General features: G+C 47.2%; 2 protein-coding genes across 4 annotated transcripts in view; one reads left to right on the forward strand and one right to left on the reverse strand.

Annotated features, from left to right (window-relative positions):
• The window catches only part of ME3 (malic enzyme 3), a 219,176-nt gene extending 201,004 nt beyond the window's left edge, over positions 1-18,172 (forward strand). For 2 of the 3 annotated variants that reach the window (XM_059187132.1, XM_059187123.1), the window contains exons 9-15: positions 9,510-9,607; positions 9,872-9,985; positions 11,609-11,714; positions 12,274-12,416; positions 12,955-13,128; positions 16,517-16,615; positions 17,936-18,172. In XM_059187132.1, the coding sequence (XP_059043115.1) occupies positions 9,510-9,607; positions 9,872-9,985; positions 11,609-11,714; positions 12,274-12,416; positions 12,955-13,128; positions 16,517-16,615; positions 17,936-18,097 (896 nt within the window). In that variant the 3' untranslated portion in view covers positions 18,098-18,172. Of the gene's footprint in view, positions 1-9,509; positions 9,608-9,871; positions 9,986-11,608; positions 11,715-12,273; positions 12,417-12,954; positions 13,129-14,701; positions 16,418-16,516; positions 16,616-17,935 lie in introns of those variants that run through there. The other variant, XM_059187140.1, reaches the window with a different exon arrangement.
• Positions 18,173-24,060: 5,888 nt separating this feature from the next.
• On the reverse strand, positions 24,061-25,000 carry LOC131839566 (protein tyrosine phosphatase type IVA 1-like). The gene has a single exon (XM_059187156.1). The coding sequence runs from the start codon at positions 24,998-25,000 to the stop codon at positions 24,473-24,475; it is 528 nt and encodes a 175-aa protein (XP_059043139.1). The 3' UTR covers positions 24,061-24,472.
• Positions 25,001-25,414: the final 414 nt, after the last annotated feature.

The following is a 25,414-nucleotide window of genomic DNA, read 5'->3' on the forward strand; positions in this document are numbered from 1 at the left end:
TAGGGGAGGGGAGAGAGACCCAGAAGGGGACCAGCAACAGCAATGGTCATGCTGGGGGACAGGCCAGCTGTATCCTTTCCCAGGAGCCAGATGCAGGATGCTGCTGGCCTAGTGACCTTGGCCCTCCAGCCCCCGCTGTGAGCTGTGCACACCGTGCGCACAGGGCCAGGAAAGTCGAGCTGGCTTGTCTGTTCCCCAGCATCCGCCCACCCCGCCAGCCTGCCCTGGACCTGCACTGCTGCTGAGTCCGACCACATCCCCGGGGCCAGAGGGCCATCAGGCTGCCACGTGGTAGGTCAGACCCCTGTCACCCTTTCACGCTTTCAAGTTTTATTTAATTTGTGCGCTAGAGCGCTTAACACTCAGACCTTGGCTTGAGACAAGCCGAGGTCTGCATCCCCATTTTTCTGCTTTCTGCTTTGACCAAGTAGCTTAAATCCTCACAGCCTTCTTCTCTTTATCTGCAAAATGGACACAACAGTGTAAACAGCCAGGATGGACAGAATGACCATGATGCTTTTTACAAAGCCGTTATCTCTTCTGGGTGGCTGGAGCCTACACGGATTCACCGTGTGGTGTTTCCATCGTGACCACTGTTTGCGGGCCCAGGGTGTTCGAAGGGCAGCAGTGACGTGTAGACAGGGACAAGCATGTAACCGTGCTCAGCGCGAGAATGAAGACCCGGGGTGCAGAGTAGGCTCCTACAGAGGTGAGAGACGGGGGAAGGGTTGAGAGCCAAACACAGAGCGACTCTGCAGGGGGTGAGCGAGCGCGGGAGGGGCAGACCTGAGAAGAGAGGCAGAGCCTTTAGCCGCTCGCCACGCATGCCCTCTTCTTCCACACCATTGACTTCTCCCTGTTCTCTGAATTTTCGCCAACTCTGATTCCGAACGGGCTGGACCGTCTGCCTAGAATTCTCTTCTGTTCTTGGCTAACTTCTGTGTCTCCTTAAAGGCTCAAGCCTCACCCCCTCCAGGGTCCCACCTCCAGGGTCAGGCTTGTCCCACAGGGGTCTGGCTGACCGCCCCTTTCCCCAGAGCCCAGGGCTCACCCACTTTGCAAAATGCCTCCACGTTCCCCAGAGCCCAGACGACATGATACCAAAGGGGCAGATGAGGAGGAATGGCCAAGCACTGGAGACTTTTTCCCGCCAGTTTCTCCTGTTTACAAGAGACCAGGAGCTATTTCCGGCTCGTAGGGGTCCGCTGTCCCCTCCCTCACACCATCACCGCGCACAGAGAGCAGCATTTTCTGCCCTTTCCCATCTCTCTCCTCGCAGTGAGGCCTCCCCTGGCCTTCTCAACCTTCTCTCCAGAGCCTTTCCCCCTCCCCCCCCCATGAAGCCCTGTGTTCTGTGGCTGTTCCTCCCTTACTGGGCTGTCTCTAGCCCTGAGGTTCCTGTAGGTCTCTTGCCTCTGATCCTGGCTCCTTGGGGACCTCCCATTACCCTGCTGCATCAGGTAAAACCCCAAAGCAGCCAAGAAGATGGTAATTATTCCCTCTGGCTCTTCCCAAATTGTGTCAGAAGAGGTCTACCCCATCATCTGCACAGGCCAGGAACTGCCTTCTGTAGAGTCCAGAAAATCTCTTCATAACACAGAAATAGGGCTGCAGTGGTCTAGAAGGTCTTTGCTTGGTATCCAATTAAAGGAACTTGAACTTTCTGAACATATGTGCTGTTAACAACCTACAAACGGACAGTTTTATTTATCCTTCTAGCCTCAAGGCCTAGCACAGTGAAGGCCCAGAACAGGCCCCCAGGACACAATTGAATGATGAACGAGCGAATGAATGAATGAATGGTATAAACAAATGCATGCCAGTAGCTAGCTGCTGTGGGAAGGCAGAAGCAGGCCTGGCCTTGCAGGGGACAACGCCCATCCCCCGCATGGTCCCCAGCCTCGGAAGCCACCACAAGTAGACCCTGACCACGCCTAACTCCCCGTCTGAGACAGCAGCCTTGCCTCACGTGAGAAATGGCTCATTCTTCCCTTTTTCTCCAGAATCTGTTGTCCAGCATAGAAGTTCCTATAACTTGGCCAAATGGGACTGCTAGAAACTACATTTTCGGCTTGGCCTTCTGTGCTATTTCTTCAGCATACCACCTCTAACACTCCATTTGCAGGAAGTGTAATTATGGAAAGCTCCCTCTGAAAAGGAAAACTTGTTTTTCTTTCATGGTGAATAGGAAACAACCAGTCACACTTTGGGTGGCCTGTGGCAATCATGGGCACAAGCCAGATTCAGCAACATCCCTGGACCCCTGGGCCTCTCCAGGTGGTTACCTCCAGAAAGCTAAAGAGCTTCCTTCCTCTCCACTTTTTTTTTTTTTTTTTAAGATTTTATTTATTTATTTGACAGATCACAAGTAGGCAGAGAGGCAGGCGGGGAGGGGGAAGCAGGCTCCCCACTGAGCAGAGAACCCAACGCAGGGCTCGATCCCAGGGCCCTGAGATCATGACCTGAGCTGAAGGCAGAGATTTAACCCACTGAGCCACCCAGGCACCCCTCTTCTCCACTTTTAAATCCCTGACGCATTACCCAAGAACTGCCCAAAATGAAAGTTCACGATGGAGATGCCTCAATTTGCCAAACATTAAAAGATGGGGCTCGAGAACTGCTGTTTTTCCTCTTGGGCTCTGGTCTGGAACTAGGGTAACTTGCCACCTCATAGGATGGCCCCAGAGGAGGAGCCCAGGAAGGCGAGCAGGAGAGTAGGGCTCCAGGAGCCAAGTGCAGAGAGAGCTTCCCACAAGGAAAATGAGCAGCGGTATCCAGTGCAGCTGAGAGGTCAAGGGAAGCAGCAGCTGAGGACTGAGCGCTGAATTTGGCCACGTGGTGGGTGGGACAAGTGACCTTGTCAAGAGGTGGGGACAGTTGCTTGATTGGAATGGATTTCAGGGAGAGTGAGAAAAAAAGAAATAGAGGCAACAAATATATTCCGTTCTTAACAAGTAAGAAATAAGGTGGGACTATGCAGTCAACAGAAAGCCTTTTAAAGGTGGAAGCTTCATGATTTATTTGTATGCTGATGGCAGTGATCCAGGGGAGGAGAAACTGAGGATGCAAAAAAAAAAAAAAAGGAAAAAAAAATTACAAGACAAATTCCTTGCGTAGGCAGAATGGACAGGATCTAGCCCATACCTGGAGGTGGTTGAGCTAGGAGCAGGTGGTAACAGGAAGAAAAGCAAAATGTAGAGACATGGAGGCAGAGGGTTTCTAGGCTTAGTGGTGGGGGATTCAGAAGTTCTCTCCTGCTTGTTTCAGTCTTCTTTGAACCTCACTTTCCACTTTTGAAAGGAGAAAAAAAAAGCGGGGGGGGGGGGGGGGGCTCATAACACCTGCCTGGTAGAGTTGTTGTAAAGATTAAATGAGCAGACGCAGCTAAGCACACATGCAGCCCAGAGTCAAGGTCACGGTGTGTGATCAATAAATGGCAGTTGCCCTCGCATCCTTTCATGGAAATGTTCCATTCTTCCCTATCAGATTTCCCATTGTTTTGTATCCTCCACCTCTTCCATGGCATCTATTGCCTAAGTTCTCTTCCTTCTACCTCCACTGCCCCCATCCCCTAGTTGTCCCCTAGGAAAGCCCCTCCCGCCCCTCCTGCGGCCTTCCAGTCCAGAGTCAGGAGAGGCTGGCAGAGCTTCAGAGACCCTGAAGGGGTAGAAGTAGCACCCGGCCACCCCCCTGCCCTGCTTTGCTTCCAGCTGGGTGATTGGCGGGGGCTTGTTCCCTCCTCTGTGCGGTTGTTGGAGGTCATGCTCTCCGGTCCCCATCCAGCACCGAATTTCTGCAGGTAAGCCCAGTTGTTCAGCTTGTAGGTTCTAACACAAGTTACATGGCTCTGAGAAGGAAAGGACCCAACACGCATGGGGGGGGGGGGGGGGGTGTCTGTGGGAGTCTCTCTGCTGGAATGTCTTTGGCGCCATCTGGTGGCGGATGTCCTGCACATCTCCTGTCAGGAGGCAGAAGATGGTCTCAAACACGGATGAGCAAAACCCCCCTCTCTCTGGGGAAGGGAACTAGGACTTCACCTAGAGAAGCTGTCTAGCTCGGTGCACCTCGGGTTTAAACGGGCATATAAATCATCTGCAGACCTTCGGAAATACAGACTCTGACTCAGAAGAACTAAAATGAGAGTGGCTCTTGAGAGCCAGAGAAGAGGATGGGTGGAGGTGTTTACGTCAAGACAGAAACGGGAGTAGCTGACATAAGACTAAGAAAATCATAGCCAGGGGTATTTAGGAATTTGGAGGAGGGTCATACCATGCAATTCTCACTACCTATGTAAGCGATTTAAATAATGACTTCACTGCTCTTTGATGCTTTCTTGGCTGTCAGCTTGGTGTTCCTTTTGAGGGCAGTACAGGGCTGGGCCTGGCCAAGATACAGCCCCATTTATTCGGATTAGATAAAAATTAGTCCTGGGAAAAGAAGGGGAGGTTAGGGATGCCTGGCCAGGGAAAACAGAGCGTCTGACAGAGGAGATCCTGTGCACTGAGTCTTAAGGAATAAATAAGGAACTGCAGAAGGTCCTACAGATGGTAAACATCACAGGCATAGCACGTAGGTGTAAAGAGACATGACCTGTTAGGGAATGATCGCGAACATGCCTGGTACATCGAGTACACGGGGAGGCAGGAGGCGAAGGCAGGCTGATGCTGATGATACGCTTTTCTATACAGGAACTAACAAAAAGCGTATCGTGAACAACTTTTTTATAGTTGCCATCACACTTGCAATCAGTTGATACTAATTAGTCTTCCTTTACAAAGTTATACTTCCAGCTAATACTTTCTTTACAAAGCAGGAATGAACCTATTTTGTTACCAAGGGTGTCCTTGGTACCTCAGAGTCTGGTACACAACTGATGCTTAATAAATAAATGAAGGCAATGAGTTCTACACAATGACCTCTGACTACTGATTATGTTACAGTTATTGGTGCCCAAGCCCTGGAGAACAGGGAGTTCCCTGAAGGCAGGGACCATGTGTGATTCACCTTCCCTAGTGCCTAGCATGGTGCCCGTCACCTGGTAGGCCCTCTGTGCATGCACTGTGAGCTCCTTGGGGACCCTCAGAAGGGTGTTAGGAAAGCTCCCAGCAATCCTCAGTCCAGGCTGTGGGACCCAGTGTCCTCCAGGCCATTCCTGTGTGAAGGCTGGAGAGCCTGCACCCTATCTTCTGTGTCCCTACCTCGGGGTCCTGCATTCTGATGCCACAGTGATGAACATGCATTTATTAGGCTCCTGCTGTTTGCTGTGTCCCCTGTCTTAGCCCAACACATGCCCTCTAAGCCAGGTACAAATCCAGCCCATATTCTGGAAGAAGGCCCTTCCCCAGAGCTACAAAATGCAAATGCCTTTGATAGCTGGAAAGAGAAAACAGAAAATTCACTCATGTTTGCACTCTGCCATCTTGAGTATTTGGTTGTCCCTTCCAGATTCCATGTGTGTGTTTCATTGCAAACAGAATCATGATATGTAGACCTTTTAAGGTTCTCTTCCTTCCAACTAACTCAATGAAGCATGGTCTAATGGTTAAAAGCACAAGACCTAGAACCTGATTCCCTGGGATTCCCTTAAAATGTTCACTCTGTTAATGTGATCTTGGATAACTCAGCAAACTACTCTGTACTTCATTTTCCCAGGGTGTAAAACGAGGATGATAATAGTTAGGATTAAATAACTAAACATCTTTGCAGTTAGACATGTAAAGCACTTGGAACAGTATCTGACATTAGTTACAAACTTAATAGCATTTTCTCTTGCCATATCATCTACATATGATCATTCTTAATAGTGCAGTATATTCTGAGTGTCCGCACTAGCTAATTTACTGAACTGTTACTCCTTTGTTAAATGTTTAAGTTATCTCCAGTCATTCTGTATTATAAATAACACAGTCATAAATATCCAAGGACATGCATTGTGGATTTTTCCATACATAGCTTCCCAGAAGTAGAACTATGAGGTTAAAGGGCACAAGCATTTTATGCCTTTGGTCTATATTGGGAAATAGCTTCCCAAAAAAGGCCGTAGCATTTTAAAATCCAACTTATGCTGCAACTTCTTACTATTCACCACTCCCTCACCAGGCTTGGAGGACATCAAATTCTTTGATTTGTGCAACTTTAACAGCCCATAAGCAGTCCCACTATAACTTCCTTTTCTTTGACTGTCATGGAGGCTAACGGTGCCCATGTGATTACTTTATTGTGAACTCTATCAGTAAGTGTCTCCACCAGTTGCTTTAACAGAGAAGACTTAGTACAAAATATTGCTTACTACGTATTTTAAAAATGAAAAGCCCTAAGCACTTGTTCTCAGTCCTGAGGCTAGGGCACAAAGAGAAGACCAGGTGGCAACTGGTTAGTGTTGGTGTCTCCGAGGTGTGTGCTACAAGGCTAGTTCTGCAAGTGATGGACAAACTGCAAACTGAATTCAGGTGCTGCTTCTGGAATATTCTGTTGCTGTAGAAATGGAAAACCAAGGCTGTGGGGTTTCCAAATTTAGAAATATGAAAATGCAACATGTCTACTTAAATTTGAATTTCACAGAAATGATGAATAACTTTTTAGAACATTTGTACTAATATTGCATGGGAGGTATCCTAAAAAAGTTATTTATTGTTTATCAAAAATTCAAAGTTAAGCATCCTACACTTTATCTGTCAATCTCACACGGCAAGGATGATGCTGGATGAAGCATCTGTCCCCCTCACCTAGCTTTCCATCACACTGTGGTGCCCATTATTGGCAGAGCCCAGCATAGAGCCAGTTGGCAAAGCTCAGAAGTAGTTTGCAGACAAAGCCAAGTGAAGGGTGGGTTTGAAACTAAGAAACAATTACCCGATAATTGCCATAGTCCATCCTTTCAACCATTCAGCCTCCATACACACGGTTCTATACCCTGGTACTTCCAGACAACAACAAAAACAACTCTAACAAAGTGCCTAATAAAATACATCTTTCCAACAAATGAAAACATTCTCACCTTCTCCCCAAAGTGGGAGGGACAAAGTCTCTACAGTCATTTTATTCGTCTCTGGAAAAGAGTCACACTACCCATCTCTAGGCAGGATTAACTGTCCTTTAAACGCAGTCACAATCACATTTGAAAATTCTGTCACCTAAAGACTAAACTATAGAATTAACCTCCAACAATACTTATATAAACATATAAGAGGAAGGAGAAGGGAGACTAAATTAGCTTATACCATTACATAAATCACATCATCATCAAGGCAGAAACTATGCCAAGCTGCTATAGTCCTTGTTTCTGTCATCAGTCATGAGGCCATAGTCAATGCTTCTGCGTTTCTTGCTCAACCTTCCATCCAATGTTTTCCTGTCCTCAGGGCCACGGTTGGCCAAGGTTCTTTAGTTTGGTGACCATACCTTTCTTTCTGAAGAATGTGAATCCTCAGTGGTCCTGCCTCTCTTTGGTTGCCATAGCAATCACTACTATCCCCTGGTGAGCTTGCAAGTACTAGGACATGCCCCAGAGGATCCCCTGGGCTTGGATCTAGACCCTCCTGCCCTCAATTGCCCCTCAGTCATCAGGTAGCCTGATAACAGCCCGTCAAGTAGCCCCGTCTTTCTTTGTCCATGGTTTTGTGGCAAAAAGAGAACCAAATGACAAGGTGGCAATCTCAACTCTGTTTGGTAGAACCATGTTGTGAACTCTTATAGAAGCGCTTGTCTCTGGGGAACCAACACCTCCAATCCAGAGCGCATCCATTAAAGAGACTGGAAGCAAAATTTCTGCAAATGAGTTATTAGGTGAAATGATGAAAGGAACCACTTCCACTTCTACCCCTTGATTTCCAGACCCAAGTATTCTGGCTGTAGGAGAAAGGGTACAATATACTGTTTGCTAAGTCAAATCCTGTATTGCCTCCTATAAGACAGAACTTCACCAGCTTCGTGGAGTGTCACCTCACCGGAGTCTTAAGGAAGTCTTCAGTAGCCCATTCTACAGATCTATTTGGCCACCTGCTCCTGGGTGGCCAAGTACATGTCAAGACCACTGAATTCCATGGGCATAAGCCTGTTGCTTCACTTCTGTTACTGTGAAATGAATTCCTTGATTAGAGCCTTATTGTCTGGTGTCTATCAGGATGATGACAGGGCATCCCCAGATCCCAGACATCCCCAGACTGTGGCACTGGCAGAGTCTTATATACAGGGGGAAAAAAACGTATATCCAGAGTATTTGTTTATTCCAGGGAGGAGAAATCTCTTTCCTGTCTATAATGGGAAGAGTCCAAGGCAATCATGCTACCCGGTAAGTGGTCCCCAGAGAATGATGACATACCAGTAGCTCCCTGTTCACCTCTGCCATTAACAGGTTAGTCACTGAGCAGTAGCAATAGTGGGTCAGCCTTGGTGACAGGGCATCCATGCATAGTTTCCATCCTTGCCACCATGACTACTTTGTACAGAAACTCACTGTGTAATCCCTAGGTGACTGGAGAAGGATGCTAAGATACACAGGACATGCCACTTTGCTCGCGTGATTGAGGGAATCTCTTTCATCATGCCCTTTGGAGAACTTTCCTATGTGGCACAAATATATTCGCAATCTATACTGATCCCACCCTTCCCCAGATTTCCTCATCACCAAGCTTACTATTCTGTTCTTTCTAAGTCCCTGACCATCAGCCAAACCATTAGCAACGGCCCATGTATCAGTGTAGACTGTAGACCTAACCATCTCTTAGACCAAAATGGACCACCAAATTTACCACTTCAAGTCCTACCCATCAGGAATATTTTTCTCGCTCTCACTCTTCAGGGCTACCTTTTGCTGGGGCTGTGCAGCTGCAACCATAAACTTCCCATTGATGCCAGTGTATCATGAAGAGTAATCGGTAAACCAAGCCCAAGCTACTTTCTCCTTGGTCGTAAGGAATCCCTAGTGAGGCCCTAGGTGTGCATCGAAGGAGAAGAAATCATGCTTCAGCAGAAGGTGTCAAATGAGTCTGAGCCACCTGCTCATGAGACTTACTTGTACCTTCCAGACGGGCTCAAGCCACTGATGATGGCTGCTGCTGGGCACACCCACCTCATGGCTTGGTGGGTAAGACAGCTCAGATCACAGGGTCACTTCATGTCTCATGGCTAGTTGGTGCCCTCATTTTTAATTTGCTTTTTATCTATTTATCCCTTAAATTATTCTGTGAGGCCCACATTTCTTTTCAGCTTCTACTATATTTGTCCGTATCGTTTCGTTTATGAATGCTGGAGGGAGCAGCCGCTGACTATCTGATCCTCCCTCCCAGGGTCCAGTCACAATCCAGGAGCTGTCTGTCCAAGAACAGGCACCTACAAACAGGGCGTATACTTGCTCCCAAACCTGCATGCCTGCAGCCCTGACCTCCGGAAGGGCTAAGCAGAGGTGCTTGTTCTGCAGCACATTCCAGGCATGGGGGACTCTGCCAATGGTCTTCTCTCAGGGTGGGGAGCCAGTGGCCAGAGACTGATCTCAGGGCACTCTGTTGCAGGCACGGCCTCTGTCGCTGTGGCAGGGATCCTAGCTGCTCTGCGAATCACCAAGAACAAGCTCTCCAATCACGTGTTTGTTTTTCAAGGTGCGGGTGAGGTAGGTGCCATCAGGAGAACAAGGATCAGTGGAGAAGCATGAAGGAAGGGAGGTGCTCAGGGGTTCAGAGAAGAGGAAGCAGCCAAGGTATACCGTGTTAAGTGCAGCTGCCTGGGCACCAACATTTGGGTGTCCCAAGGACTCCTGAGCCTCCTAGAAGAAGGGGGGAAGGTGCAGAGAAGAGAGGAACTTGGTAAAGCTTCTGACAAATGCTGAGCAGCTGTTTGCCTTGTGTCTGAACATCCACTGTACGATCCCTCCCAGGCAGCCATGGGTATCGCCCACCTCCTTGTCATGGCCCTAGAGAAAGAAGGCGTACCCAAGGCAGAGGCCACAAAGAAGATCTGGATGGTGGACTCCAAGGGGCTCATTGTCAAGGTACGGTCAGTCTGGAAACCTAGAGTTTTCCTGACACCTACAGCCACTGGAACTGGACTGTAAGAGGTCTCTAGGGGAGAAAGTTCTCAGACAAAACACAGTACAACAGGGGAGTAATGTTCTACCCTCCAAAGCAGAAGATACATCCCAAAGTAGCCTTAACTGCTCTGTCCAAAAGCTTTAATATGTGGGCAACTGCGTGTATGCATGCCCCTTCCTGCCTTGGACTAACCTTCAACCTCAGTAAATCATAGTTTTCCAAAAGTAACACACTCTCGCCTGTCCACATCCTTGCATATTTTGTTTCTCTGCCTGAAATGCCTTTCCCTTTTGCCAAACACCCACTCTCACCCCACAGCCCCATCTGTTTCCTCCTTGTCTTCTGTTACCTCCTCCAAGAGGCTTTCTCTGAGCATCTAGGTCTCAGTCCACTTCCTACATTCACGCTCATGTAGCCGTCCCCCACTATACGCTGTACTTGCCACACTGTAAGGCAGTTGCCCTTTTAATTGTCTCTCTCCCCACTAGGCTTTGTAGTCTTCATATCAATGCCTGGCATGTGATGAGTCTGTAAAGATGTTTGAGGTATGAGTGCAAGAATGAATAAGAAACCGTCTGACTTCGGACTGGACTACAGAGAGGGGCATGTTTAGATGGCCTCCAAACTTAGAACTTCACTGACAGCTCCACGTTTTAGTGCCCCAAATTCCACTAACAGAGAATGTCAGTGAGAGACTTTTTAAAAAGATGACAGAGATAGGAATGGGGGAAGTCCAGGGGGCTCTCAACCAAGAATAGAAGAGGCCCTCAGCAGAAACTGACCTTCTGTTGTCTCCTCTGGAGCTAGATCACCACTAGAAGGAATTACTCCTCACACCCCAGGTCATTCCAGAGCACAAGGTGGCGCAGGAAGAAGATGCCAGAGGCTGCCATACTTCCCTCTTGCCACCTTTCAACATTATTTTGTTTATCCCATTAAGCTGACCCCTACTTAAGTCGCTCTCAAAGCTGATGTCTTCACTCTGATTCTCATGAGAACAGCTGACCCAAAGGAGTCATCAGAACACCTGTGCCATTTGCCAGCCTGTCAACCCCTGACTCCTATTTGAAGAATTGAAAGGATCCTGAGCTTGTTGCAAAAGCCAGCTGTGGCAAGCCTGTCCTAGGGCTTAGCTTATTATTATGCACAGGGCGGTCCATGGCTCTTGTAAAGTACATTCAGATTAGCTTTCTGATCCTGATGGCTCAGGCCCCCATCCCTCAACTGGCCCTGGGTGCTGGCTGCCTTGGGGCCAAAGGTCTTGGTCACGCTCGGGCATTTCATGAGAGCCTTTCGGCCCTGGCCCGGGAACCATGACCCTAAAAGTGCAAAGCAAGGCTTTATGGATTCTCCATGTGTGGTTTGAGCTAAAGAAATCCCCCACACAACCCCACACTGTGACACAAGCACACATTACAATCCTTAGTTCCCATGCAAGTTTTCCCAGATCTGATCAAGAGGGTGAGCGACAAGGCTTCTGAGAGCTCAGACCAAAGCACAGGGCTCTCAGGGAATGTTCTCGGGATCTCCAGAGGCACCCATGTGTTCTCACTGCCAGGCATCATGTTCTCCTTTCCCTGCAGGGGAGGAGCCACCTGAACCACGAGAAGGAGATGTTTGCCCAGGACCATCCTGAAGTGAGCAGCCTAGAGGAGGTGGTGAGGCTGGTGAAACCCACGGCCATCATAGGTAGGAGGAGTCAGGAGGCCCACCGGCCAGCCTAGCTAACCCTCTTCACTTGCAGGTAGAAGCTAAGGCTCAGCCTGTCTCAGCAGGCACAAGGAATCAATGGAAACCACCCTCTCCCCCAGACCCCATGGCCACCGCAGTGCCACCATCTTTCGCTGAGGGACGACTCTATAAAAATCATAGAACTAAGGGACCAAGTTGAGGCTCAGTGATGCAGAATTATACAGTTCAGTGGAAAAGCACAGGGCTGGTCTGAGAGGAATTGAGCACTGCTGTCCCGAACAGGGGACCCTGGCATCTCTCCCTGTGTTGGGAGAGCCACGTACTCTGAAGGACTTTGCCCAGGACCAGGCAGGGACCTGAAAGGACCAGTGTTCCCTCAGGCATGAACAGGAGGTCTTGCCTAGCTCACACAAGAAGACCCTTTTCTCTTTGGCTTCCTGCATCCATCCCTATGGTGAATGCTATCTCCAAGATTCCTGAGTCTTCCATATTGCACCAAGAGGAATGGGGTGTTTATAAAGAGTAGGCCGCCCTACTACCCCCCTTTTCCCTGTAGGTGTTGCTGCCATCGCAGGAGCCTTCACGGAGCAGATTCTGAGGGACATGGCCTCCTTCCACGAGCGCCCTATCATCTTTGCCCTGAGCAACCCCACCAGCAAGGCCGAGTGCACAGCTGAGAAGTGCTACCGGGTCACTGAGGTCAGCGGGGAGTCCTTCCTGCCCCAGGCTGAGAGGACATAGTAACAATAATTATGAGTAACCCTATGAGGGTGAAGAAAAATCCCCACTTTCCTGATGAGTAAACTGAGGTTCAGAATGATGAAATAAGTTGCCTGAGGTCACATTGCTGCTAAAGAGTGGAGCTGACCCTCAAACCCAGGTCTGGCTCCAAAGCCCAGGCTCTCACCATCATGTCATACTGCTCAAGGGTCCTCTAGAGACAGAGCTTTGACCAGAACCTGAGGCATTCATAGACTTTAGGTCACCTGCACTCCTGTTGTGTCCTGGGTTAGCCCTCTTGGGAGGTGACAGGTTAAAAACCTCTACCTTTCAGTGATTTCTTGGCTGCCAGGTAACTCAGTGAGAGCTAAGCTTTCTGGTCAAAGGAACAAGTGTGCTTCCAGCACCTGCTGTGTGCTTGTGCTGAGCACGTGGGAGAGAACGAAGAAGGGTAGGCCACCATTACTGCCTGAAACCCATCTCCAGGCTCCATCTCTGCTTTTCTTCCTGCCTCCAGGGCCGAGGGATCTTTGCCAGCGGAAGTCCTTTTAAGAGCGTGACTCTGGAAGATGGCAGGACCTTCATTCCTGGGCAAGGAAACAATGCCTATGTGTTCCCAGGAGTGGCTCTGGGAGTCATTGCTGGTGGCGTTCGGCACATCCCAGACGAGATCTTCCTCCTGACGGCAGAGGTAGCCCCATCCCTGCTCCCTCGCGTGCGTGCTCCCAGTCAGGTCTGTGATCTCTCCCAGGTGCTAGGCTGGCCCCCAGAGATTCCTTCTCTCATCTCCTCTACCCTCCTGCCCCTCACCCCAGCAGTAGATCCTCAAGATGCGTAACCCTCAAGCTTCTCTCAAGATCCCCTCAAGGCTTAAACATCTCTCAGAACACACACATTTTTAAGGGAAATTAAGGAATAGTCCATGGCAGGAGGCGCTGGCAGTGCAGGAACGTCTGTCTGTCTGCTCCTCACCTCCCAGCAGTGTCCACATGCATGCCCAGAACAGAGGCGAGGCCACCAAAACCATCACAAACGGGGCTCATGGACCATGACCAGCAGCGGAGTCTTCTGACCACTGATCTTGGCCACGTTACTGGGGGAACTTATTGCAGAATAAGGCCCACCAGGGCAACTTTCTGTAAGAAAGGGATGGGCCACAAAAGCCTGGTTTGTCTGCTCTGAGGACCAGGATCTGGAGCACAGATACAGGGGTGCTTCTGCTCTGGGTACCTTCCTAGAAACACTGTCAAAATGAGTCTTTGCTGGAAGTGAGGAAAACAAGGAAAGAATTCATTAAGAATGACAGCTCATGTTCCTAATGTCGGCTGCGAATCCTACCAACCACAGTGGCTTACATCCACCCCGTGGTTACTAAACGACAAGCCCCTGACATCTATCTTCTCTCTGAGCAAACTACAGGAATGTCTCTTCAGGGAGGGTAAACTAATCAAAACTATAAACACACACTAAACATATTTATCCCCAGTGAGCTTCAAAGGCTCTGTGATTTCTGACACATTCTCATTTCCCCTCCCCGTGGCACTGGTGAGAGCCCCAGGCCAGCAGGACACGGGAACGGCTCCCACACAGCCTTAGCCAGCTCCTTTTCTAGAAGCCCTGCAAGGAACCATCTCATGCTCTAAGTTCCTTCTTCCTGCTTCTTGGTCTTTGAGCACTGGCTCCACAAGGACAGCAAGTGAGGTCTCCTGCAGGTTTGTCAGCCTGCCCCAGGCCGTGTGCACACTGGCTATGCCTTTGTGCCACAAGCATCTGCCCATCTTGTGTGACCCTCCTGTATCTTTCTTCTTACTGCTCTGTCAGTTGTGGTGCCCCTGTGGCCATGGGTGGAGCTGTGTGAATCCCCCCATCAGATGGAAGGAGTCATTTCCTGCTTGGAATGAGCCTTAAAGCAAACTCCCCTGTGGCGCAGAAAGATGGCTGCTCCAGCCTTCCTCTGTAACCCCAAAAGACATCGACACCCTCACCCCCTAGAGCTTGGGGCGTTGGTCAGCGCCATTATTTCATGAACGGTGTCAGGAACCTCTCCTCAATCCACATGTTAATCTCTTGCTGCAGTCGGGACAAGTCCTCCCTCTTAGGAGCTGACAGTCTGGTCTTTAAAGGGCTGGCAAGTTACATTTCTGAAAGGGGTACTTAAAAGTTTAAGACAATGAAAGTTGAACCTGATTTTCCTATGGAAAAAAATGATGTAACTTTTAGGAGAATTCTATATCTCATTCCACCTTGACAACTCTCTAAACCAGATACAGTGATCATCCCGATGGGATACCCAGGAAAGTAAGGCACAGAGAGTTTAATCCGTGCCCCAGGTCACCAGGCGCGTGAGCAACAGCACCAGGAGGGCCCCAGAGGATTTCCTCCAAGCTGCAGCAGAGCCTCGCCAGTGCCCAGCGTCTGAGAAGGGACCGCCAGCCACCATCCTGCTCTTCAGTCCGCAGGAGGACTCCTCCAGATGCAGATCTCGCCGTGGACCTCCTGCTTCAATCTGGTCCCATCTTCCATACCTCCCCCAAGAAAATCCTTGAAAACCCAGAGCAGTTCATCTCTCTCCTCATTTTAGACATATGAATGGCTCCTCAATGCTTACAGGGTAAAACCCAAACTCCTTCATACGGTTTCCATCTAAGGCATGTCATCACCAGGCCCTCCTTTTCTCTCCAGCCTTCAGCCTCGCCCTCCCATTGACCAAGCCAATGTTCTTCTTACAATCTAGAACTCATGCTCCCTCCTGCTGCCTCTCTCCAAGAAATTGCATGTGCTGTTGCCTCTCCCTTTTCGAGTAATTCGTCCTCTGTCCCATCTCCTGGGAAGCTTTCCTGTACATGGCCGACCAGGCCCTGCCTTCCTCTGTGCCTACGTGCACCCTCTGCTTGCACTCACTTCCGTGTTATAACTGTTGTACCTGTTAGTCATTGTCCACTGCCTCCAGACTAAAGGAGGAGAAAGGCTTCTCTGCCACAGACCCTCAGCAACAAGCGCAGAGCCCGGCGTATCCTAGAGCTCAGTTAGTGTTTGAATGAATGAACGGAAAGGAGAGATAGGAGCAGGGAAATGAGGCGGAAGAGGAGGAAGCCCACGTCCCTGAGGTCAGCCAGACTCTGAGGCAAGACCAGCTGCTCTGGCTCATCCATTCTGGGATGCAGTTTTCAGAGAGCACCACGGCTCTTCCCAGCTTTAACTCTGACACAAGATGACTGGGTGGGAGTGGATTCAGAGCCGGCACATAACAGAGGCTGTTCTGCAAGGCTGGCTGAGCTCCAGCATCTGAGGCTGGAGGAGACGACTTGAGGTGGAGAACGTGGCCTCAGAGACCAGCTCTGAACCGGGGAAGGTGTGGGAGGTGCTGTTCCCAGGATGCTGGCATTCGCTGTCACTCACTGCGGAAGAAGGCTTTGCTCAGGACTGAAGGGCGAGCAGCAGGAGCTCTGCATACAGGGAAACAAGATGGCCTAGGTGGGCACCCACGATGTTACTAAGCATGGGGGAGAGGCTGGAACTCGGGGAGGGTCTCAGCGATCTCGATGCAATAGGCTGAACCAGCCATGGGGAGATCCTAGAGTCTGCTTCACAAGTCTCAAGTATATTCGTCTCAGTCTTCGTGAATCTCCTTTAGAATTTAGGGTCCATGTAGTTTAATCTCTCAGCCAATCTCACAGAACAGAAAGGATGTGTCCTTGCTTAGAAGCCCAAGCATGGGGGCGCCTGCGTGGCTCAGCTGGTTAAGCGTCCGACTCTTGATTTCCGCTCAGGTCATGATCTCAGGGTCGTGAGATGTGGCCCCATATTGGGCTCCACACTGCGCATGGAGCCTACTTAAGATTCTCTCTCTCCTGCTCCCTTTGCCCCTCACCCTCTCTCTAAAATAATAAATAAATCTTTAAAAAATAATAAAAGTCCAAGCATTAAACTGCCCTGGGGCCTTGAGGGGGCAGAGACTACAATGGGAAGTGCACTGGTTGGCCACCTCTGAGGGGTGAAGGGAGTCTCTGGGGTAATGGTTTGGGTTTGTTCTGGGAAGATGGAAACTCGGCTTACTCCTCTTGGTTCTCTCTCCCCAGCAAATTGCCCAAGAGGTCTCTGAGCAGCATCTGTCACAGGGGAGACTGTACCCCCCACTCAGCACCATCCGAGATGTGTCTCTGAGAATCGCCATCAAAGTAAGGAGCATCCTACCGCCAGTGATATGGCCAGCGCAGCTCGACAACTTCCACTCGCTGGGAGTTTAGGGGAGCTAAGGAGAGGGCAGCCGTAGCGGCGTCCTGAGCTCCCACGCCAACTCTGGCCAAGAAATGCCTGTCTGCAGCTCGAGCCCCACCCCCACACCCACTCAGGCCAGTTCTGGGAAAGCTCCTGGATTTCCCTTCAAACACCAGGCAAAAAGGTCAACAAAGTCCACAGTCTTGTGGACCAGAATGTGGGTGGAATTTTTTAAAACTGAATCATAAGTGCCCATTTATACAGAAAGGCCAATTTTCATGGCATCCTGAAAAGAGCTCTGGGAACCCCTTCACTTTCCTGAGCCTCAGTTTCTTCCTTTTCCAAAGGGGATGGTAATTCTTCTGAGTTCTGAAGACTAAAGAGGACAGCCAGAAAGCTCCACACTCAGAGAGTAAATGCTTATTCCTCCCCCTTTTCTCAGAATGCCTGGGCCACACGATGATCAGGTTCCTGGAATAGTCCAAGGAAAAATGTCCTCCTAGAGACCTTGCAGAGATGGTACATTTTCAGAGAATCAGAACACAGTACAATCAAGACTGGCCCAACATGGATAACTGTTGAATAAGGGTTGCGTTGGGGTTTATTATACTATCATTGTGATTAGTATATATATTTGACATTTTCTGTAAGTTTTAAAAGTAATTTCAGAAGATGCATTGCACAACCACACATGCTCCCCATGAGCTGTCCATTGTAGGCTCTAGAGTCAGCCCTGAAGACTAATAGTCCAGATCACGGCCCCAGCTCCGCACTGTCCATTTCCTTCCTTTTGGGGATGTAGAGACTAATGCTCTTCTGAAACCAAATCTGATACCCAGAGAACAGTGTCTAGGCTCTTCTCCCAATTCAACCCACATTGGGGGGGGCTGGATATCAGGTACTGGACACCTGATGTGGCCTGCTGCCTAATTTTATCCTCACACTACTCCAGAGAAAGGTCTCATAACTCCCACTTTAGAGATGAGGAAACTTGAGGCTCAGCAAGGATAATGTCACCACCGAGAACCCAAAGGCAGTTGGAAGCTGGCGCAGACTTGAGTCCGAGGCCTCTTGAATGCAGCCTAGTGTTTATTCACTGCATCACAGCTCCCTACCCAGGTGGAAAGCTCCAAATGCCTCCTAGCCGGTGGCTTCAAGGACAACAGTTTATAGTTGCTCGGGGGCGGTTACCCTTCCACAGGCTCCCAAGTACCCTTTAGGCAACTTTTAGGCAGGTTCCTCCTTAGTTCCATTTCCTCAGCCTGTATGTTTTTCCTTAGGTCCTCGACTTCGCGTACAAACACAACCTAGCCTCCTACTACCCGGAGCCCAAGGACAAGGAGGCTTTTGTAAGATCCCTGGTCTACACTCCAGACTATGACTCCTTCACACTGGACAGCTACACATGGCCTAAGGAAGCCATGAATGTTCAAACAGTCTGATGCAGTCTCAGAGGCTGTGTGAGTCTGGAACAAGCCCAGAGTAACAACGACAATATAAATGGGTTCTAAAATGGCCATCTTTGTCACTGTGTTTTTCCTTTGAACTTTCTGGTGTGAGGGGAGATATCCAGGCACATAGTGAATGACATCCTTGTCCATGAAGGCCCTGAGAATTCTCTTTTCTTAACCCTCTTCCGACTTCCTGCCCAAGAATTTCTTCATCTAATTGCCAACAATTAGCTAGATCTTGTGGGAAATCTAGAATCCTTCCTAGAATTCTGCCTTTACAGAGCTCAGAGTCTAGTGAAGGAGATGAGATGTGGACACGATTCGTTTTTCCACAAGGGGGAAAGTGATAGAGTCCATGAAAGAAGTGCAGATAAAGGTCAAAGATATTCACAGAAGGGAACGGAGACTTCCTTGTGAGAACATAAGAGAAGGCTTCGAGGGGAGAAATGTGTGCAAAGTCCCAAGAGTGAAGATGGGTAGGAGGCATGGGAACCTGAGGAAGGGAAGGGCAGCCACTGAGCAGAGAGCACGGCCCACTCGTGAGGGAGCGCAGTCCCAGCTGGAGGAACACGCACCCTTCAAGACTCAGGTAGGTGTGAAGGCTGAGGGGCTGAAGGCAACTCTAGTCAAAAACTATCCCTCACATGTGGGTTACTGAATAGTAGGATTACTTTTTGGTTATTACTAAAAGGAAAACTAGAGAAATGTGGGCATGTCAGCAGGCCAAGGAGTGAGGAGGAAGAGAGGCAGTGAGGGGAAGAGAATCATGAAGTTCTAGGAAAGCCCTGATTTCATTTTCCTGACTCTGGTACTCTTCTCTCTCTATCTCTGCCTCTCTCTCTCTCTCTCCCTCCCTCCCTCCCTCCCCCCCACCCTTCACTCTGAAGGAATTCAGCAAACCAGAGCAGTATTCTTAAAGAATGCCTTCAGTCTGTCATGTGGGTTTCTTAGACAAGTTCAACCACAGCTTTCACCTCCTTCTGTCTAGCAGAGCCCACACCATGGGATGGGGAGGTGGAGAAAAGCCTACGGCCACCGCAATCAAAGGCCCTGATAAATTTCTAGAATCTATTGGTTCTTTTAACCTCTAATTTTATTGGATAACATAGAAAACAGTAAATCATGCTAAGGGAACTACCACCCCAACCCTTGCTGCCAGCTCAGCCTCAAGATCCCCACCTCCCAGTCACAGGACTGTCGGACTCCTAGCACAGTAATTAGCAGACACACTAGTCATCCCTTGCCCAGGTCTTGTTCTTCCAACACCCACTTCCTTGGTGCTGGTGCTCAGCCAAACACATCCTGAGAAAACATGCCTGTTCTACAATCCCTGGGCTCATGGAGAATGAGAACTTCTTCAGAAGAGGATTTGAAGTAAGCTGCAATCTCAATGCCAGAGAACCTCTACACTGTCATTTCTGTGTCCTGGCCCACCACTTCTGTACCCCAGCTGCACGTCTTTTGTACTCAGTGTCATAGAAAAGTAGTAGAGAAAAGCAATGACGTAAAAGCAGGTTCTTTGAAAAGATCAACTAAATAAATAAACTGTAGCTATACTGACCAAGACATAAAGAAGATACAAAGTACATTTCCTTTGTTTCAACCACACTAAACACAGGCACTTTCAGGCCTGTACCCTTATAAATGCTTGGTCTCCATCTGCCAAGTTCTTCCCCCCACCCATTCCCTGCCCTTTCTCAATTAAATAGCAGCTCACTCCAGCTTTCTGCTGGAGACATCATTCATCTTTGGAGTTCAAATGCATCATTGGAGTTCATCACTCATCTTTGGAGTTCAGATGAGAAAACATCTGAAGTCATCCTGGACAGAGTTAATAATTAGATTAGAAATCAGAAAAAAATAGGAAATTTCTAACCATTTGTAAATTAAATAATACGTTTCTAAATAACCCACGGTTCCAAGAAGTCGTCACAGGGCTAATCATATATATATTGTATTGAATGAAAAATATTCAAATTAATGAGTTTTATCTAGAACACTGCTTAGAGGAAAATTCTGTAGCTCTAAACAAATGCCTTTGTCAGTAAAAAAAGAAAAGTCTCAAAACAATAACATGAACTCCCTGCAGAAACAAACAAAATCCAAAGCAAGTTAAGGTTAGAACAGAGGGGTGCCTGGGTGGCTCAGTGGGTTAAGCCGCTGCCTTCGGCTCAGGTCATAATCTCAGGATCCTGGGATCAAGTCCCGCACTGGGCTCTCTGCTCAGCAGGGAGCCTGGTTCCCTCTCTCTCTTTCTGCCTGCCTCTCCGTCTACTTGTGATTTCTCTCCGTCAAATGAATAAATAAAATCTTAAAAAAAAAAAAAAAAAAAGATTAGAACAGAAATAATTGATCTAAAACAAGAATTTGATTAATAATTTAAAATCTTCCAACCAAGAAAAGCACAGGCCCAGGTGCCTTTTTTAGTTAATTCTATTAAATATTTAAAATAGGAATAGTACTGGAATGCCTGGCTCAGTCGGTTGGGCGGCTGTCTTCGGTTTAGGTCATGATGCCAGCATCCTGGGATCGAGTCCCGCATGGGGCTCCTTGATCGGCAGGGAGCCTGCTTCTCCCTCTGACTCTGCCTGCCATTCTGTCTGCCTGTGCTCGCTCTTGCTCTCTCTCGCTCTCTCTGACAAATAAATAAAATCTTTAAAAAAAAAAAAAAAAAAAAAGATGGTGTGGTTATGTAGATCAATGGAAAAAACCTGAGAATTCACAACTAAGTCCTCACATTTATGGCACATTGATTTGCCACAAACCTACCAAAATACTTCAGTGGGGGAAAGGATAGTCTTTTGAACAAACGGTAGTGCGACGCCTGAATATTCACATGCAAAAAGTTAAAAAAAATTAAGAGAGAGACATTTACTTCACACCATACATAGAAATTAATTTAAAATAGATCACAGGGGCGCCTGGGTGGCTCAGTGGGTTAAAGCCTCTGCTTTCGGCTCAGGTCATGGTCCCAGGGTCCTGGGATCGAGCCCCGCATCGGGCTCTCTGCTCAGTGGGGAGCCTGCTTCCTCCTCTCTCTCTGCCTGCCTCTCTGCTTGCTTGTGATCTCTGTCTATCAAATAAATAAAATCTTTAAAAAAAAAAAATAAAAAAAAATAAAAAAAAAATAAAAAAAAAAATAAAAAAGATCACAGACCTAAATGTAAGCTAAAGCTATAAAACTTCTAGAAGAAAATAGAGCAGAAAACTGTGATTGAGAAGAGTTCTTGGATAGTTCAAAAGCATGGTTTGTAAAAGAAAAATTGATAAAATTGTAATTCAGGGTTTTTGTGTGGTGTTTTTTTTTTTTTTTTTTTTTTTTAGTTTTCCTCTTGAAACATATAATTAAGAGAGAAAACAAGCAACAGACTGAGGGGAAGTACTTGCAAATTATATATCTGAGAAAGGAATTATGTCCAGAATATATGAAGAACTTTTATAGTTCAGTAAGAAATGGACAAAACCACCCAATTAAAAAGGTTGATGAATGTTTGAATTGGCATACTACAAAAAAATATGTGAATGGCTAACAAGCACATGAAAAGATGCTTAATATCACTGGGTCATTTGAAAATTAAAACCATTTCACACTTACCAGAATGTGGTAAGAAGACGGTTAAGTGTTGAGGAAGATTTGAACCTCTTCTAACATCACTTTGTCTTCTAAGCCCTATGAAATTAAGGGAGCGTTTCCTTTGTCTTTTTAATCCCAGGGTCCTGGGATCGAGCCCCTCATCAGGCTCCCTGCTCCTCAGGAAGCCTCCTTCACCCACTCCCCCTGGTTGTGTTTCCTTTCTCACTGTGTCTCTGTAAAATAAGTAAAATCTTTAAAAAAAAAAAAAATCTTCATTCTAACTCCCCAGGCTCTCAGGCACAGGCCCAGAATTCAGCATGTGTCATTTAGTATACTGGATGTTGTGGTTGTGCCACCCAGATCCCTGTGCAGGGCTGAAACACTCATTTCCCAGCTGCCAGAAATATTTATTAGCTGAAGGTTCACAGCTGCATCCCTCTCTGGGAATTGCACTTGGCTGAAGGAAGGTACTTCATTCAAGGGTATGGCTTCTTCCCCAGGGACAGCCTGCATACAATGACTGGTTGACTCAAGTCCAAATACTCAACCCCTTTGCCCAGCTTGAGAGCTCCTTACGAGATTAGCTAAGGCCAGTTTTACAACTAACTATATGTATCGCCATTTAACAATTGCCGCCATTTTCTGGTTCTGTTACTCCCTCACAGGTGTTGAGACAACTCCCCAGTAAATCTCCAAATGCAAATATCAGATGTAGTATAGGTTTCCTGAGGAACTCAACCTGCTACACGTGGAGGAAAATGGCCAAACTTCTCAGTTTTCTAATCTGCTGTACCAGTCCCACATGACCACCAAAAGCCTCTCTGGGTTTCTCTTTCTCTCAGTAGAGAGCCCCCACTCACTTCCCTGGACCAAGTCTGATTCTTAGCCCACGTCCAGAATCACTGAATGCCCCCAGTGGGGGGTGAGGGGTGGTGAAGGGGGTGGAGTTGGCCACTCACCTCAGGAGAGCTCCTCCCTCTCTGGAACTGTTCAACCTTGTTCTTGTTGCTTTTTCAGCTCTCCGACAGGTCTTCAAACATACTCCTTTACAAATTTTTTCTTATTTTTCTGGTTGTTATAGTGTAGGTGGTATAATGCTGCAAATTTCTACACCCTATCTGGAAGTGGAAGTCTCTAGGAACAGGTTTTCAAAATTCCAAATGTGTGGATATTAACTTTTTCCCCAACTTAATTGAATGATAGTCAAAGAAGTTATTAGTATTACTTAAATATTTTTAAATTTGCTGAAATTTTATGGTCAAATGTAAGTAACATGTACTTACTCCTAAAATAATACAGATTCTCACTGTCAGTTGCAATGCCCCTTGTATGTTCATAAGCTTAATTGTTTTGTTCAAATCTGTATCTTTACTGATTTTTGCCCACTTGATCTGTTTCTGCAAGATGGATAGTAAAATATCCCATCACTGTGGTAAATTTGTCGATGTTCCTTATAGTTCTCTCTGTATTTGCTTTATACATTTTGGACCAATGTTGTTTGGTGCATGAAGTTTAGAATGGTTATAACTTCCTGGTGAACTGAAACTTTAATGATTTTTATCTCTAGTAACGCCTTTGCTTCTACTTTTACTAATAATAACACATCTCTACCATCCTTTCTTCCTCCTGCAATTCATTACTTATTTAGATGGTTAGGATCCTGTACTAGGTGAATGGTGAACACTGAAATTATTTCTGCTGCAGAACTATATTCCCAGACAGTGTGAATATATGGTTAAACTAGCACTAATACAGGTCATCATTTCATCAATTCCATAATAAAACAAAGTATCAGGTACCCAAATACAAAGTTACACAGTTCAAAAAGCATAAAATATTAGATGTCTGATCACTTCATTAGTAGAAACCCACTTCTCTTTTGATTGGGAAGACAAGGAAAAAAACATGCTTCCGAGAAAAACAGTTAATGAACAACTTCTAATAGACATGGTGAAGAATTACAAGATTTCAGAAACTTTATAAATAAGAAATGTTTGGGCTATAAAGCATCTCTGCCTTAAAAAGAATTTTTTTCTTGCTAAATAAAAGACCTATTCTATACACCCTGCCAAGACAAAGGCAACATTTTACTAGAGATATTTCATAGCCTCCTCCCACTCTCTCTTCAAACCCTCCCCCTCTAAGTTGCACCCCAAGTGTAAACATTAAAGTAACTGTAAGACATTTTTGTCTGAAACCATTACACACATGTGCTTCTGTACAATGTGTATTTTACATGAACTTTCAACCACAGATTTGTGATTTTTCAAAATGGAGGCTTTCATAACTGGCACAAAATGAGCTTCATAGAAAGACATTAAATAATCCCTTAAGTCTTGGTAAGAATCCAATAAAAATCGATTTTTGCTAAAACCTGATGTATACTGGTGTTCATGTGGGATGGTAAACATGAAGGAAAAAATAACCACATAGGCCCTACTTACAATGTTTGAAAGGACTAAAGGAATAAACCACATATGGTTTACAGTGCTGTTCATAATTACTAGCATTTTAATTATATAGAATACTAAAAATATACAAGTATTGTGCTGGATATTTTGGCACCTAAGCTCTCAATTTCTTACTTTTTTTTTTTTTTTTTCTGACATGGGAATAGTATGAAGCCAAATATAGAGGCTGCAATTCTGTCATGCTTGTGGTTTTTTTCATGATTCCTATGGAAGCTTCATTAGACTGGTCATTCATTAAGCCTACATGTTGGCTAATATGTACGATAATTAAGTCCTCTCTCAAGTTCCATTTCCAAGGCAACAGCATAAGGGAGCCAAGTTTTATTGAATGCAACAGTTGTTTCTATGACCACTAGAGTCCTTGTAGCGCAGCCGCATTTTAGAACGGTATTTCTCCAAATACAAAAGTTGCTTGCTGTTAAAAGCTCCACGCCGCTTTTGTCTTATAAACTGTACTGCATCTTCGTTTTTCATTCCACCTTCAATTAGGGCTAGGGCAACAAGCACTGGCGTTCTCCCAAGACCCGCAACACAGTGGACAGCAATACAACAGCCAGGTTCCTCCCGAAATTTAAGGTGTACGAGACTCAGCCAGTCGTCGACAATCTGGTTAGATGGCGATGACCCGTCATCGAAAGGCCAATCCAGAACCTGGATGCCTTCTTTCTCCACGAGAGCAGTGTCGTAGGTGGCTTCACATACTCTTACTATTGTAGTAACTCCGTGTTTCTTAAGTTCTTCTATAAACTTGTTTAAGGTTGCACTGGTTGGGCTGTGTGTAATAAGGAATCTCATGTTCCTGTACGTGACTTCCACGGGGGCTGGCCGGCTCGTTGGAGCCATGTTCATTTAGCTGAAATGTTTCCAATGCTTGAAGGCAGAAGTGATGTGAAGAAGCTGAAGGATACGCCCATATACTCCACCGGAAATTCTCAACGCTTGGGAAAATGTAATGGAGAGTCACAGGAAACGCCACGAGCCCCCTAGCAAGCAGCCGTCCTTGGGGTCAGGAATACTGAGGCAGCGGAAAGGGAGCGCGCCCGGGTTTACCCCATCCAGGTCTTAATGCTTGGGAAACGCTCCGAGGATTTCAACTCTACACGTGCGCGCCCAGGATAAGCGATCGGCCGGTGGCTTCCCGGGGGTGGGGGAGCAACGCGCCTCTGCAGCTCACTGGTCCTCGCAAAGGTCGTGCTGTGCCTGGCAGTAATCTCTGGGGCCCTTCAGAAACTCCATAAAGGCGTGCCCGAGACCACCACAGAC

This window comes from Mustela lutreola, chromosome 1 (genome assembly GCF_030435805.1).
Source record: "Mustela lutreola isolate mMusLut2 chromosome 1, mMusLut2.pri, whole genome shotgun sequence".
NCBI classification, from domain to species: Eukaryota; Metazoa; Chordata; class Mammalia; order Carnivora; family Mustelidae; genus Mustela; species Mustela lutreola.